Below are 15,904 nucleotides of genomic sequence, written 5' to 3' on the forward strand. Positions count from 1 at the left end.
TCTTCGTCGTAGAAACACTGCTATGGTTATTTTTTCGGAAACGTATACGCTTGTAGATATCGGGTGACTTATGATTGTAAATCTTGCCTAGAAAAACTGCTGTTGTTGATTTTGGAAGACCTACAATTGCAAATCTTGGCCATACGAAAGGTGCTGTGGTAAGATCTTGGGAGACATTTATTGGTAGATCGTGCCCCTATGAAAACTGTTGTTTACTTTGGGAGATATACAATCGTAGATCTTTGCCGAAGGAACATCTGCTTAGAAAAAAATTATGTAGTGGACCTTGGGAGACCTTTGCCTGTCAATCTTAGCCGAAGGAAAGCTGTTGTGATTGGTTGATCTTGGAAGCCCATTGATTGCAGATGTTGGTCATAGACAAACTGTAGTGGTTGATCATGGGAGACTTTTATTTCTTTAATTATTTACTTGCCTGATGGAAGATTACAATAAGGATTTATTCGTCTCTTAACTGTCTTTGACTCGCTTATTATACAGGCAGATTAAAACACCCTATTAGCTATGAATGATTCTGGTCGTTCTGATGAGAACAACATTGTTTATGATAATAACATTCACGACAACGTAAATTATTCCGTCCATCGGGAAGATGATAGGGAAAGCATGGCGAGCCGGACGCGGGAACGTAGCGTCCCTCCTAAGAAGAAAAAGAGAATGTCGAAGACGGCAGAGCTTGGAAACAAATTGGGAAACATGGAATCAAGGTTTGATGCACAATTTACTAAACTTTTTTCAACTTTTTGAAAGCAGGTCAAGTGCTACATGCACCCAGAATGACTATATTATCTCAGACGCAGCCTGGTGGTTCAGCCAGGCATGTCAATTCTATAGATAACGTCTCCAAAGGAGAGCATAGAACAATATTATTACTAAAACTAAATTTTAATGAGGATTTAGGTAGTCCTAAGATTAGGGTAAAGTCCTGCTCACTCAACACATTCACACAGAAATAATTCAAGAGTTACTGATAAACGGCTTCGCCGTTTTCTTAATATACAAATAATAAACTAAAATAATGATAATTGCTAACAACAATACTTCTGCAATTCTGTCAGTTAAGGGACCTGAACAATTTGCTTATAAGAATTCTTCAGATAATCTTAATGTTTTATCAAATATTTTTAGGGGCGTTGTCCCAAAGGACTGTGATCAAAGTGGTGGCTTACTCTTAGATGAAGCTCAGATTAAAAAGTTAGAAAATTCTTAGTGAACTAAGACCCCAGGGATTCTTACATGTTTTCGTGATTAATATAGGAATTGTTTTCCTATTCATAACATGCTGATATTTTGCAAGTGCCAAGTTTAGATGACATTTTAGAGCTAATTATAAAAACTACACTTGGTCTAAAAGCTTAAAAAATGGGACAAACAGAAACAGTTGTTTACTTAACCACTGAAACAAATAGAAAAACTAGCTTACAAGAGCCAAGTGTGTGCTCGCATGGGTATTATATCTCTATTGTATTTACAGAATGCTTTAGCTACTTTGTTAAATAACTTAAGGACAGATAAAGCTAGTCAAGAAATTTTGCAGTCAGTTTCTGATATGTTAATATATCATGAAACCCTACCGGTGCGCCTGGTCCATGCTCCCAGTTTTTAGTGGAGTCCGAGTTGCTCATTTACTTTTGTTACTTTGTATGTATGATTTTAGTTACTTTATGTTCTTTGTTGTGTGTGTCTGTTTTCCATGTCTGGTCTTTGTCCCTGGATTATATTCTTTTGATTACCGCTATAACCTTGGTTCCCATGATTACTCTATCACTTGATCAGTTACGTAGGAATGGAGCTTTTATTCATATGATAAGTAGAATGGCTGTTGCCTCAGATTCAGGGCTAAATATTTTAGAAGACATTAAAACAAAGGTTTTATATTTACCACTCACTTCTGAGGGTGTATTTGGTGAAGCTTTAAAGAAGAAACTTGAAAACTCAAAGAACGACGGGATCAATTAAAGGATTTGTTGTCAGAGTTTACAAATAATCGTAAACACGAATTCAATGCCAAAGAGGATAAAAAAGTGTGAAATAACAATAGTAACAATAATAACAATTCCAACAACAATTGGTCTGATGGTAGATCTTATACCAAGCCTTCATATAAGTCTAATCCTACAAATAAATTTAGAACCACTTTAAAGGAAGAAACTTTGATTAGAAAGTCAAGGATAAAAAGTCTTGTAGTTCTTGGGGTTCTTTTCGAATTCCAAAGAAAAGCAGTCGGCTGGAATTTGAAGGTAAGCCTTAGTCAGGCATAGATACCAGTCCAGTTGAGGGTCGTCTGAGAGTCTGAAATTTTTCCAAAAAAAATTGGGAAAATATTACAGACGATCAATGGATTTTTCAACCATTTAAAACGGGTACAAATTTTGTAGAGAAACCACATCAGTCAGGAATAAGGAAAAACGTCGTTTTACAAAAAGGTACAGATATTTTGCTTCCTGAAGTAGATACTTTATTGCAAAAGGATGCAATAGAACTGACATTGACTCACGAGAGTCAAACAGGTTTCTACAGTATCTTCTTTCTGGTTCCTTAAAAGAATGAGAAAAAAATGCGTCAAGTGATAAATCTCAGACTTCTCAACAGATATATCAAGAAAACACATTTCAAAATGGACACATTAGCAAAAGTGTTAAATTTAGTAAAAACAGGAGGTTTTGCATTTTCACTAGATCTGAGCGATGCTTATCTGCATGTTCCAATATATCCCAAGCATCGGACATACCTACGCTTTTGCATTCAAAATCAGTGTTATCAATTCAAAGTCCTTTATTTCGGACCGACTTCAGCACCGATGGTGTCTGTAGTGGCGGAGACTGTTGCCTCGATCTTCTGAGTTGAATAGGTTTCTTAGTAAAAAAAACATTTTGCCAGATCAACTGGGTCGCTTCAAAATTCTTCCAAAGGTTTGGTCCTTGAACAGACAAGAGTTTCAGAGTCTTTTTAAATTTTTAGGCCAAACTTTGATAGATCTATTTACATAATCAGTCAGACGAAGATATTTTATTCATGGAGCCCTTATCCACAAGCACTAGCACTGAATGCTGTGACAATCTCGTGGGAAGGAATGTTTGCTTATGCTTACCCACCAATTTTCATGATACCTCGGGTGATACAATATATGAGGCAATTCCATTGTCAGGTACTACTGATATCCAGAACTGCTTCAACTACTGATAGCAAACCCAATTCGGTTACCAATATTTCCGGAGCTTAAGTGTCAACCAAAAACACAGATTTATCACCCGACTCCCCAAGTATTAAGTTTGAATGCATGGCTACTATCAACAAACGTTTTTAGTCAAAGGGGTTTTCGAAAGAATCTAGAGAGTAACTTTCCGCTTCTTGGAGAAAAGGAACACAAAAAGACTATTGTTCCAAATTCCGACAGTTCAATAACTTGTGTAGTTCAAGGGAAATCAATTCAAGTTCAATTTCTTTTAGTCAAATCGCTGATTTTCTGTCCTATTTATTTTGTGAAAAAGGACTACAATATAAAACGATTGCAGGGTACCGTTCTATGCTTTCAACAGTCTTACCACCAGTTGACAATTCTCCGGTGAGTCAACACTCTCATATTATTAGATTTATATTAAAGCGGTTTTTAATTCTGTACCGCCGGTCAAGAAACTGATTCAGAAATGGGATTTACATATAGTCATAAACATGCTTGAGAAGTCATTTTGAACCTTTAGAACAATTGTCATCTAAAGAATTAACATTGAAAACTGTTTTTCAAATCGCTATAACTACTTTCAGGAGATGAAGCTATCTCCAGCCCCTACGAATTGATGATCGTTGATGAGAATTCAGAAGCAGGTATTGCTTTCATTCGTTATGGTCTTGCAAAACAGGACAGAGAGAAACACTTTGATGCCAAGATTTTTGTACCGGCTTTCAAGGAAAAACCTTCATTGGATCCTAATAGATGTTTATTAGCTTACATAGACAGAACAAAACCATTCAGGAATAGTCTTCCAAAATAACAAAAAGGAAATCTGTTTTTGGCGCTTAAAGAACCACACAAGACTGTTTCTTTTCAAACCATTTCACATTGGATTATTCAAGTTAATTAAATCAGCTTACTCTAATATTAAAATATCCTCAGAATTGAAACCTCGAGCTTATTCAACGAGAGCAGTTGGGTCTTCTTTGGCTTTATTCAAGGGAGCGTCTGTTCATGAAATATTAAAATCCGCAAATTGGAGCTTAGAATCTACATGTAGTAGATTCTGTTTGAGGGAGATGTATGTTAATGTTTTACAGTAGTTCGTATTATTTGTACACATGTTCGGCGAATCGGTCGCAAAGTTATTTCTTTCACATGCAGGTGATGGTTTTTATCGATTGTGCTATGCTGGAGATTTGATAATAAGTTCGAGTGATTTATTATGTCAAGATACATTTGACATGTCAGATTAAGGCATCAACGTATATGTTGAAATTATTTTTTTCCATTGGAATGAATTTATTTACATTATGGAGAAAGAATGGATATGTATTAAGTTTCTACATTAATAAAATTTTAAACAGACACCTCGATGGGAAGAGACAAGAGACTGCTTTGGTTTGCAGATTCTCATCGTAATCTTCCATCAAGCAAGTAAATAATTAAAGAAATAAAATTTAGAATTTGTAAAAATTACAATTTTAAGAGTTAATTACTAACTAACCTGATGAACTCCCACCACCTCCCCAGTTTAAAATTTTTCGCCAAAAATAGATAAGACGCTTGTTTATCTCGCCGATATACTGTGGAACGACAGGTCGGATTGAAAGCAGGGGATGGTAGCCCTTAAAATAAGGTTTTTTAAAGACTTTTTGTGAGACTTACTGAAAAAACAAAAAAAGAGACTCCCAGGAGCCTGAATCGCTCCCCTGGTTGAATTTTGCCTTTCAAGGGCAATAAATTTAACAAGTTGTCCAGCAATTTTGACTCCAGTAGACTTTGGTAGGGATTATCATAAGGATCATTTCAGCAATTAAAAGTTTCTTTTTATCTATCATAGTTTTTAAGATATTGGCTGAAAACTGTTAAACACTGTCATTTTCCCCTTTCAAGGGCAATAACTCTTACAAGAAGACTCGTAGTCCTAACAACAAGGATCATTTCAGCTATTGAAAGAATTTGGCTAAACCTAACGGTTTTTGGAGATATATGCGAAAAACTACTGCATGACCGTTGTTCTATTTTTAGTAACGGTGGCCATGTTTTTTTGATGTATCAAAAATCCCCACGTCAGTTCTATGCAGGATAATGCCCAAATGAACATTCATACCAAGTTTGGTTCCAAGTTGTCAAGTAGCGTCAGAGGAGAAGAGTTTTGAAAAATTGTTAATGATGACAAAGGATTACGACAACACGGCAAGTGATGGCATTGCTTCTTCCTGACACATTTTCCCTAATTTTATATAAAAACTACAACAGCTATATTCATGATAAAAAAATTATAGATTTGATCTCTAAGCAAGGTAGTTAAATCATATTTCATCTGTTTATTTTTTTAAACTTGCTCGCTTTGTATTTTTTCTATGTATTATCTAACTTGATAAACTAAACTAAGACACAACTTCTATAATACTGTACATTTTTTTTATTAAATAAACAAATGAATGACAATATGATGATACAATATGATTAAATTACATAAAAACAACTATGCAAAGTATACTCCTTACACAAAATTAGAAACAGCACTTTTAGGAGAATCCATTGTGAATTAACTTGTTTCCACATTTTATCGCCACCCAAAGTGATTTATAAATGAACTATTGACCATATTGTAATTACCAATCATGAAATAGTTTATAAACCATGCAATATGGTGTCCAGGCTTATAAATACATTCATGCATTACTAATACGAAACAATAATATACTACAAGTTAATATTAGTCAGACCATTCTTTGTGTTAGCTTTACAGTGATAGAATTTAATACAGAACTTGCCTGCATTGAATTAATACATTCTATACACAATACCGGTTCAGAAACAAATATTACCGCATGAATTTAGTCATACCTCATCAAAGTCTTTGAAACATTTGATGTTCTTTTTTTTTTTTTTTTTTTTTTGTTGTTGTTGTCGTAGTTTGTATAGCCTTGCAATGGCATTGACTAAATACCATAACCTGGCAAAACTTTTTCAAGTGATTCATATACATATTCTTGTTACCAATGTCTATACATTAAAGACCTCATTTGGCTCACATATAAAATAATTATAATTCAACACCTGGTGAAAATACAATCAGATCATGTATGATTGTAGTTTACTAATGTCTAAATGTAAACATATAATATATTGGATTAATAAAGTTTGAATTTCGACTGATTCCTTCATTGTAAAGTTTTTAAACATTCAATAATAAAGGAAAGAAGAGACCAATCATGATTTACATTTTTCTGATGACCAATTGCATACAATTATTACTCAAGCACAATGAAGCATAATTTAAGAACTAAATTTATACAAAATTTACAACAAAACTGATAGAGTAATAATTTCAGGTGAAAAAAAAACATTGAAAAAAGGGAATTACATCTATGCATCATATAGTGAACAAAGGTTCAACCAGCTAAATCAACTGTTGTTTTGATAATAAGTCACTGAGGCATGTTTTTTAACAAATGGGCTAGTGAAACAGTAAAGAATGTGAAGTTTAAGCACCTACAGAAATGGCACAAAGTGAGATATTATGCTGGTTTTACAACAAAAAGCAATATTGGGAATGAAGTTGTGAATTGCATTCTGTTTTCATCTGTTCCAATGCAGCAATTTATGCAAAACCATGTATTGCTTGTAACTAAAAATAGAGTAATATGACGATGTTCTCTTTTGTCATGATTTTACAGTACATTAACTTAGACAAAGCTTCCAAAGGTTAACATTAAAGTTAACCATTTCTAACCGAACAGAGAAACATTTGTTAAATGGTCTAAAAAATGGAATTTTCACATGGGAAAATACAAAAAAAAACTAAAAGCTCGTTATCTAGGATTAAATTGTTGGTAACTAACAGACAGACAAAAAAAGGCAAATCATATAATCTACATCTAAAATATCACAGGAATCCATAAGTATGTTGACAAAGAATAATTCATAACTACAGTGACACCCGTCTACACCAAACCTTGAATAAAACCAAAAAAAATAGACACTTTTTGAAAGCTTTCAATGTGCTTTAGACCTAGGTAAACAGAACACCTGTCTAAAGTGAACAAGTTTTACAGGGATTCAGTTTAGACAGGTAACACTGTATATCAATTAGAAACAGTTTTTTCATCATTTCTTTTGATTTAGCTTATGATGTTCCTTACAGTAACAATGGCAAAACATCTTAAGATATTCCCATTGAAGAATAATAGGATAATTAATTGGAAAGAGAGAATAACCAAAATATGATCATGAGTGTCGAAGAATGCCAAGATTTAACGGGTGTGCGGAACTTGTTCTGCACATGAGTTAAATCTTTATTAGTTTTTGGCACGAGTGATTATATTTTGGTTATTCAGGAAAACCAATTGATTATCCTATTTATAATGTAGGTTTTCTCCCTTAACTGTTGCTTTTTCAATATGAAATTCAAATTTGGTAAATAGAGGATTGATATACTAGTACATGTTGTGATGTTTTGTAACATTTTGGCAGGAGAGAGTGCAAAAGTTAAATTACCAAATTTATTTCACAGTGTGAATTATCTAAATTTTTTACACTAGGAATATTACGTAAATCACTGATATCTATATTATAATTTCAGATAAAACATAACTTATGATATTGATAACAAACATATAATTACACAAGTACATTACATGTACCATTTCATAAAGAATAATATTTCAGGAAGAATGAGTTATCACATGGACAGATATCCGCCTAAATTAAGATCAAGCACTATTTTCATGTAGTGACCCTCTTAATTTCCATGTTTCATTAAACTTTTACTGCTCTGATTATTCTTTTCATTAAAGGCAAAACATGATAATATTTAGTCAAAAACTGCTCCACAATTTGGACATCTCCTTTGTCTCATTGCAAGGCAACACAGTAGTCCAAGAGGGAAAAACAAAATTGCACACAACACCCCAAGACATGTATAATCCTCTTCTAGTACTCCAACCTGTAAACAAAAAAAAATGGCTTTTATTTTATAAGTAAATGTAAGTAAACTATTTTTAATCACATAGTTGAGTTATACAAGTAGTACAACCAAGAGTAAATGAGTTACATTTGTATACATGTAGTTAAACCGATAGTCAATATTAGTTTTATTTCAGAAGTTACCTGAGACCCATTTCACAAACTCATAAGTGTAACTTTTCTGTCAGTAATGATGCCATTTCCACATCTACAATCAATTTTAAACTTACAACTTATAGTGAAATCAACTACTGGGGTTTCAAGTCTATTAAAACTGAAAAATACTGTGAGCAAGCTCACAAAGAGGGATATAAAAATTATAACATAATATTTTTTTTCTTTATACAAAATTTCATCATCATAATATGTACAATGTAACAGGAGTGAGTGCCTAACTGTTAGAATAAACATACTTACATACTTATGAAAAAGCAAAACTTGAGTCAAAATGATATAAGATTGATTGATTGTTGGGGTTTAATGCCCAAGCAGCAATATTTCAGCTATATTCAGGTGTGATATAAAATTGAAAATTTATTTTAAAAAAAACTTTTGTTGATACATGTACTTACCCTACATGCAGGACATCCTCCTACCATACATGTACTTACCCTACATGCAGGACATCCTCCAACCAGCACTACTTGTGTGGGAGGGGTCTGAGTTACTACAATCTGTTGAGATGACGTTTGTCCAGAATAACCTTCAGGTCCAACATAACCCCCACCAGGATAGCCCATATTGCCTTGGGGAGGGGGAACACCTGCTTGTGGAGGATACATTGAGGGATTGTAGCCCGATGGGGCCCTCTGATAATTGGGATCATAGGGTCCTCCTGGTTTTGGTTGAGTTCCATTGAATGCTTCTACTGGTCCTGGAATGGTCCCATAAGCTTGGCTTCCTGTAATAGTAATGAGTAAATAACAAAATAACTGAATTGATGAACTATGGACAATAGTCAAATCCTGAATATCAAACAGCAATTTTAAGGCAAAAACCAGAAGGTAGGAAACAACCACAATTGTCCTGACTTGGTAGAATAACAGGCATTTCCTAGGTGTTAGACAAATGGGACAATAATGAAAATTGAAACATATTAAAGGCCTTGAGATGACATTTTTCATCCAAGTGGAGTTTTTGTCACTTTGACATATTTACCATATCCATTCATGCTATAAGATAGCATGATATGATTCATGCTGTCCTATAAAAATTAAAGTCTTTAATTCAGTTGAGGATATTAACATCTTAGAATAATGGTATTGAAGAAGGCAAAGGTGTATTATTATTGCCCTATTACTGAAATTTTTGGTCACTTATATAAATAAAAATTGTACTTCAAATTTTTTAAACAAACTGTAAGTAATTGTTTTCTTTCTTTTTTTTTAATGGGGATATTGCCCTCTATGCGATAACATTTAATGCATTGTAAAATAAATTTATTTGAGATAAATACGGTAATCTAATTGGTTAAAATAGTTTTGTTATATCTCAATGGATAAAAAAAAATATTGATACGCCCCTATTCAGTTAAATTCAGAGCTACTTTTCTCATGTTTAACGATAAAAATATGTTTTAAAATTAATTTATAAGAATTGGCTATGATAAATATTTTTCAACCGACAGAATTTTTTGTTACTGCCAATTCATAAATAAAATAACTTTGACTATTTAAAGACAAACTTTGTTCAGTCTTCGATATTGACACCAGCCCGACAGCCATGGCTGGTTAAAATGCTAGTGGGCTTCTAGAATTTGGCTGACATGCCAATGATTGCTATATCAGTTCACTAAAAGTTTAGAGCTTGGGCTTGTTGTCAGAAATTTATATGGCAAGGACTGTGTGCTACCATGCAAGGTAGTCATTGCAAACTGCAGATACAGATAAAATAAAAAATAAAAACGGATCTTTTTTTTCAAGTTCAAAGCAGGATTAAGTCACCTAAATCAGAAATATCAAGCTCAGTGTTATTCTAACAAAAAAAAAAAAATAATTCAGTGTATTTTTTCAAGTACTGTGAGCCAACCCTTAAACTAAATAAAACACTGTTCATGTCATCCTTTAATTTTGTCATGTATCAATGACATGATGGATTTCCGTATTATTATCAAATGTTGGAACTTAAGGAACAACATTAAAACTTGCAAGTTTCAGCTGCACAATAAAATACATAGAACTAGGTCTAAACATAGAACAAAGTATGGCAGTTGTAAACATAATCTGCCATGTTCTTTTGGGAGGAAATAAATTAAAACCAGATTCTGTTCAAGAAGATTTCATTGACAATCTATGTTTACAAAGGTAACAAGTCAACAAAAAACTCATGAAAAATCCATAAATATGCTTTGGCAGCTCACAAGTTGTCTCTGATTCGATGTTGACTCCCTCAAGGTCATTAATTTTCGACCAATCTAAGGTCTGTAAAAATGTGTTGAAACATTGTATGGGTGTATTATACGCACCCCATGTTCTGGAATTAGTTTCCTGGTAAAAAAGTGAGCACAATACACATCAAAATATGTAATTTTTGAAAAATGATGACTCCACTCATAATATCTCCACTGTGGAGAGTGGAGAAATTAAAATTTGTGTTGACAGTAGTGTATATGAAGAAAATACAAGAATTGCAAATGAGATGAAACTTACCCTGTCCTTGCAATGCATCTCTTTCTGTGTACGGTGGAGGTTTGTCAGACATCCTTTAAATTCTTTAACAAAACTGATGGTCCCTAGTTGCTTTTGATGTTCTACTTCTATAGAAAGATGATGCTAATGACAAGTTACAAATGTGTATGCAAAGCTGCTAATATAAATCAGTAATGCTTTCAAAAAAAGTACCCATATATGCACATGCTCAGCTGTAAAATCTGTATATAAAACTCTGACCAACTTTATTTTTCTATACTAATTAACAGATGAAAATTAGTCAGTCTAAACAAACAATAGTCCAGAAATCAAATTTTTCATCTGATGATAATATCCAGAATCGACCAAGCATAATACAATTTAGCCTCCAAGACAATCACTATGTTAAGACCCTCGGGGCTGTGTACAGTGAGTGTTCAAGTTTGCCAGGCACACAGCGAGGAGAGAAAGGGTGTATCTGGTGATCTTGAATACTCACAGTACACAAGTCCAGATAATCATGAATACAAGATGTTCCTTCAGGCATTGTTTTCAAAGGGAAAGATCACCTTTGCATTAAGTTAGGCTCTTATGATAAATCATACCCACGTAAACAAAAATAAATAACCTTTAATGCAAAATGCGCTTTTATAAAATGCTCAAGGCTATGCAAAGTTTGAAATCCTTGAAATATAAGTGGAGAGCCATCTTGCAGAACTCCCCTATCTGAAAGAAGATCATAGCCAGATTATATTGATTTTTACTGATAGCTTCTGATTGGCTCGTGACGTCACTAAGTCGGTTTGGTACTGATACAAGTATTGCAAATAATATGTAAACAAAGGATATTCCGTAAATATTTCTACAAGCATGTTTACCTAATCAACAAAACATGATGACTTGTCAAGCTTGCTATTGCACGAATGATTAAAGAGAAATGTTCTGGAAGTTTTTTTTACCAGCAACACAAACATTCTTCGGAAGTAGCCATAAGATTTTCCTTACAAGTACTAGTCATCTGGATGCAAATCCCATTGTTCGTCAATGATGTCCGACATTTGCTTACATGTTGTGCTTCAATCTCTTCTATTTATTTTGGGTTGAAATTATAGGGGAAAAGTCCCAAATCTGCGATTTCTTCAGACATCGTAATCAATTACCTATTAACTTTCACTTTACAAACCGACTGAGGTCACAGTTCAACCGATCATGGTGGCGCCCATACTATGGCATAGGCGCAGGAAATTCAAATTTCCTAATTATAAATCTCGATTAATTAATTAAGAATAGGAAATTATTTTGTTTCAATTTAAATTTCACGAATATGTAACAGATTAGTTTCAATATTTATGACTTGCACAATAACATGGTCTTTTCCTTTAATCTGACATTTATGTCTTACCATGGGAGGCAACCAAGTACAATAAAAATTACCCACCAAAAACGTCATGATTATATGGACTAACTGTACACAAGCCCCTGTTTTAGATTAGATCAGGGAAGTGAAATCGAACTATTTTTTTTTATACTTATAGCCAAACATGATAGAGCAGCAGAATGGATTAAGACTAAGAGTCGAAACATAGCTCAGGAGAATGGATTGATATTCAAATGCGTAGATTTTAATTTTTTGTGTGAATTGATACCTCTTTAAGTGATTGTCACATCAATAAATAACAAAAAAAGTACTAATATCTTTTGATAAAGTACCTGACACCCGTCACGAGACATAAACAAATGTTGTAATCTCCCTTACAAAGTGACAATGTATGAATCGTACTCGATTGCACTCGTACCTGGTCATCTCGTCACTTCAATACTTGATTTATTGCTTTGTGATATCAAGTTCAAAATCTAGTTCCAGCGGTTAAAAAAAAATTGAAAATTGTGCTTTGTGATTTTTTTATTACCATTATCTAATTTTGTCAATTTCGCATATTTTTCCACAATATCCAAGTTACTTACGCTACCAATAATTTACCAACGTTTAGTCAAACGTTGGTAAATTATTGGTAGTGTAACTGCGTTTAAAATTTACATCATAATACCAGGTTGGAATGAATGATTTCGCCCTAGTGTGAATATATCATGTTTGACGCGTGACGCACAGGAATGCATTTTTGTTGCTATATTATTACCGGATTATACGGTATACATGTATGACGGGTGTCGCTAGCGGAGCTGGACATGCTTACCTTCTACTCCTACTGTAGTAACTTATCTTCGAAGGCACCTGATGTCACTCCAGAGTTTTGTGGTCGTTCAAATTCCTATTGCTTTGTTTGTTTTTTATGTGATCTCTTTTTTCCCTTAGTTTTTTATGTGTTCGCTACTTCGAATATATAAATATTTATTTCATTTGTTCGCGTTTATGCCATGCTTTGGGATATTGACGAGTGAACCATCTGACTGCTGACACCTCGGTATTGTTTGGAGATAATTTTCAATTTGGGTGCTTTACTGTAAGCGGTTCGTCTAGTTGAGCCCAATATTCGTATTTTGTTTCGTATATAAAGTTCATATCTGTTCAGGCCCCACATTATTTGTCATATACACTCGTCAAAATTAGAATTATGGAACAATATACATATATATGCATATGACACGTCGTATATATAAGTATCCCCCTTTGAAGATATATCTTATATAATTTATGAAATATCTTCTATTTCTAATAAGATTTCTTACAAATTTATCTTCATAAGATATCTCATAAACATCAAAATATATCTTATAAACTTTATACTTCATAAGATATCTTATAAAGATGAATTTGAAGTATCTCACAATTCCTCGGCCACAGAACGAAGTAAATTGACATGTATTACAGAAACATTTTTAATTTTTAACAGGTTATACGAAATAAACTGGTTTGCGACAATTAAAACGTATATATTAAAAAGTGTAAACTGGCCAAAACCAGGTTATATTAAAACCTGTTTAAAAATTTAAAACATTCCTTATAATTTATATATTAATAATTAATTCGTAATCAATACGGTATCTTTGTGGGATTATTTGAATCGCGAAGTGCTGACCAATCGACATTAATGACGTCATAGTACCAAGCGAGGTTATACAAAATAACCTGGTTTGCTCGAAGAGAACTAACCAATCAAACAGCTTGTTACACATTAAATTTAATTTTAAGTATCATCAAGCAGCCCAACGTCATAACTTTCTAGCTAATGGTACAATACAAATGTGTTCATTATTACGATTTTTTGGTATTAAAAAAAAACGCAAATATAGATACTCGTATACCACCACCCAACGCATGGACATATTTTTTTTTAATTTCCTAACTCTTAGAGTTGTTATGCCTCAAAGTGAAAATGCCTTATTTGGTATTTCATGTTAGGTAGTACATAGGCGCATCCAAAGGAGGGCGGAGACCCGCCACTTATGAATATGAAAAATTATGAAAATAACTTCTTTTTGTGTGCATATTCACGCAAAAAAGTGTTTAACAGATATATTTTTGCCCACCCCCCTGTCGCCCCTCCTTTCTATGGATCCGCCACTGTAGTACCACAGTTGAGGTTCTTTTGACAAATTGTTGAAAGTGGGATTTTGGTATTTTCCAGAAAAAGGTACTGAAATATGGTATTATTGGATAGATATAATTCAATTTTATAAATCTTAGAGCAAAGAATCTGCATATAACAATAGCCAAGAAAATTAAAAATTCTGTTCCTATCCTTATAAAGCAGGTCTCAGTGTGAAACGAAATGCCGGAAAAATGCTCAGTCACAATATATCAACACTGTACAATGTACAACACAAGTTTTGTGCATCTTTTATTACGAGCACGATATATAATCCAACATTTCTAAGGTTTTCTTGTTTTGGGGTTACAATTAGTATATACCCGTAAAAAGGGGACTTTAAGAGGTTCGGATTTTCTTTTCTGTCATCGTTTTTTTTCAATTTTAAAATACAAAAGTATAAGAAAGCTTCATATGATACAGTACAGTACAATGGTATCTTAGCTTTCAACTTAGACCAAGTAATAAATATTGCATTAACTTCTTGCAGTCCGTCTAGGTGAAAAATTGTCACGCTATCCCTGAAAAAATCTCCAGAAATATATGAACTCAAATGCTGAATGTAAGCACATAAGCACTGTATCCTAAACAGAGAAATTTTTCGTGATTTCAGATTTTCTTCTAATTCTCTTGTAATTAAATACGTCAACACCCCCCCCCTTCCACACACACACACACATACACATACATTTAACTTCAAACAAGCTCAGAAATGTTCAAAACTGTTTATATAACATCAATGGCTAAAGTAGTGAATAATTGAACTGCGTCAAGACCTTTCAGGTGAACAAATTCTCCCTACCTCACGTAAATTTGACTGAACGAAAATGATTTTTTGAATATGTACACCCCTGCTGCATTTGTGATGAAGATGCTAGGTACTAAAATTTCCACTTGCTGATCACAATTATTATAAAACAATAAAAAGGGGGAGTTTTATAATTTCAATCCATTTTGTCAGTGATATTAGTGACCCCTTTACTTAGGTCACAGTTTAAATATGATTGTATGTGCTAACATTAATATCGATAGTCCCTTGGATTTTTAGTTAGCACATATGAAAACATGGTTGACATACATACTAATCATTTAGGTGCAGAAATGCTACAGCTGCCAGTAACGGATCCAAAATGGGGTGCAGGGGGTTGGCAACCCTATTTTAATTGGAAATTTGTTTTATTTTCAAGAGTAAAGTTGACAAAAAATGGCAAATGATGTCCTACCACACCTTTTGCTCAGGAACCCCAGCTGGCACCACCCTTTTTCAAAGTGTCTGGATCTGCCCCTGCTGCCCCATTAGAGCTCAAATCTTCAATGGAAAATATTTTTGATTATTCATATTGTTTTTTGTGTATTTTTTGTGTTTTTTAAAGCAAATTTTCAGTGAATAATTCTTTCACTGGTAAGATCTTTATGTTGCTGTTTTAAAGTGGCAACACACTCTGAAACATCTAAAAAGTTTAAGACTTCAGAAATCCTCAAAATCCCAATTAAAATTGTCATTCAATTATTTCAATTAGAAAAATATTGAAACATTTAGTTCATGAAAGAGAACTAAAAGT

At 33.4% G+C, this 15,904-nt stretch overlaps 2 protein-coding genes across 7 annotated transcripts; one reads left to right on the forward strand and one right to left on the reverse strand.

Annotated features, from left to right (window-relative positions):
- The first annotated feature begins 513 nt into the window (after window positions 1–513).
- LOC148619619 (uncharacterized) lies at window positions 514–8,110 on the forward strand. The gene is made up of 2 exons (XM_088579740.1): window positions 514–725; window positions 3,784–8,110. Exons 1-2 carry the CDS (start codon window positions 611–613, stop codon window positions 4,008–4,010), a joined length of 342 nt encoding a protein of 113 aa, XP_088435866.1. The 5' UTR covers window positions 514–610; the 3' UTR covers window positions 4,011–8,110.
- On the reverse strand, window positions 6,075–12,550 carry LOC148619620 (uncharacterized). Of its 6 annotated transcripts, none has more exons than XM_088579734.1 (4): window positions 12,505–12,550; window positions 10,816–10,922; window positions 8,779–9,068; window positions 6,075–8,147 (listed from the first exon to the last, which is right to left on the reverse strand). In XM_088579734.1, the coding sequence occupies exons 2-4, from the start codon at window positions 10,865–10,867 to the stop codon at window positions 8,016–8,018; spliced, it is 474 nt and encodes a 157-aa protein (XP_088435860.1). In that variant the 5' UTR covers window positions 10,868–10,922; window positions 12,505–12,550; the 3' UTR covers window positions 6,075–8,015. The 6 variants fall into 6 exon arrangements, with proteins under 6 accessions (XP_088435860.1, XP_088435862.1, XP_088435861.1 ...); XM_088579736.1 differs by having other exon boundaries at window positions 10,816–10,938; XM_088579735.1 differs by having other exon boundaries at window positions 12,441–12,550.
- Window positions 12,551–15,904: the final 3,354 nt, after the last annotated feature.

This window comes from Perna viridis, chromosome 4, assembly GCF_037379345.1.
Source record: "Perna viridis isolate PV_CMFRI_1.1 ecotype Kerala chromosome 4, ASM3737934v1, whole genome shotgun sequence".
Classification (NCBI taxonomy): Eukaryota; Metazoa; Mollusca; class Bivalvia; order Mytilida; family Mytilidae; genus Perna; species Perna viridis.

Bases quoted from the DNA above. Each gene is read 5' to 3' on its own strand.
- LOC148619619 (XM_088579740.1), top strand. From the start codon at position 611: ATGATAGGGAAAGCATGGCGAGCCGGACGCGGGAACGTAGCGTCCCTC. The intron at 726-3,783 runs GTTTGATGCACA...AACTACTTTCAG, and splicing joins TTGGGAAACATGGAATCAAG to GAGATGAAGCTATCTCCAGC.
- LOC148619620 (XM_088579734.1), bottom strand. From the start codon at position 10,867: ATGTCTGACAAACCTCCACCGTACACAGAAAGAGATGCATTGCAAGGA. The intron at 9,069-10,815 runs GTAAGTTTCATC...TTACTATTACAG, and splicing joins AGATGCATTGCAAGGACAGG to GAAGCCAAGCTTATGGGACC. The intron at 8,148-8,778 runs GTAAGTACATGT...TTTTGTTTACAG, and splicing joins GAGGATGTCCTGCATGTAGG to GTTGGAGTACTAGAAGAGGA.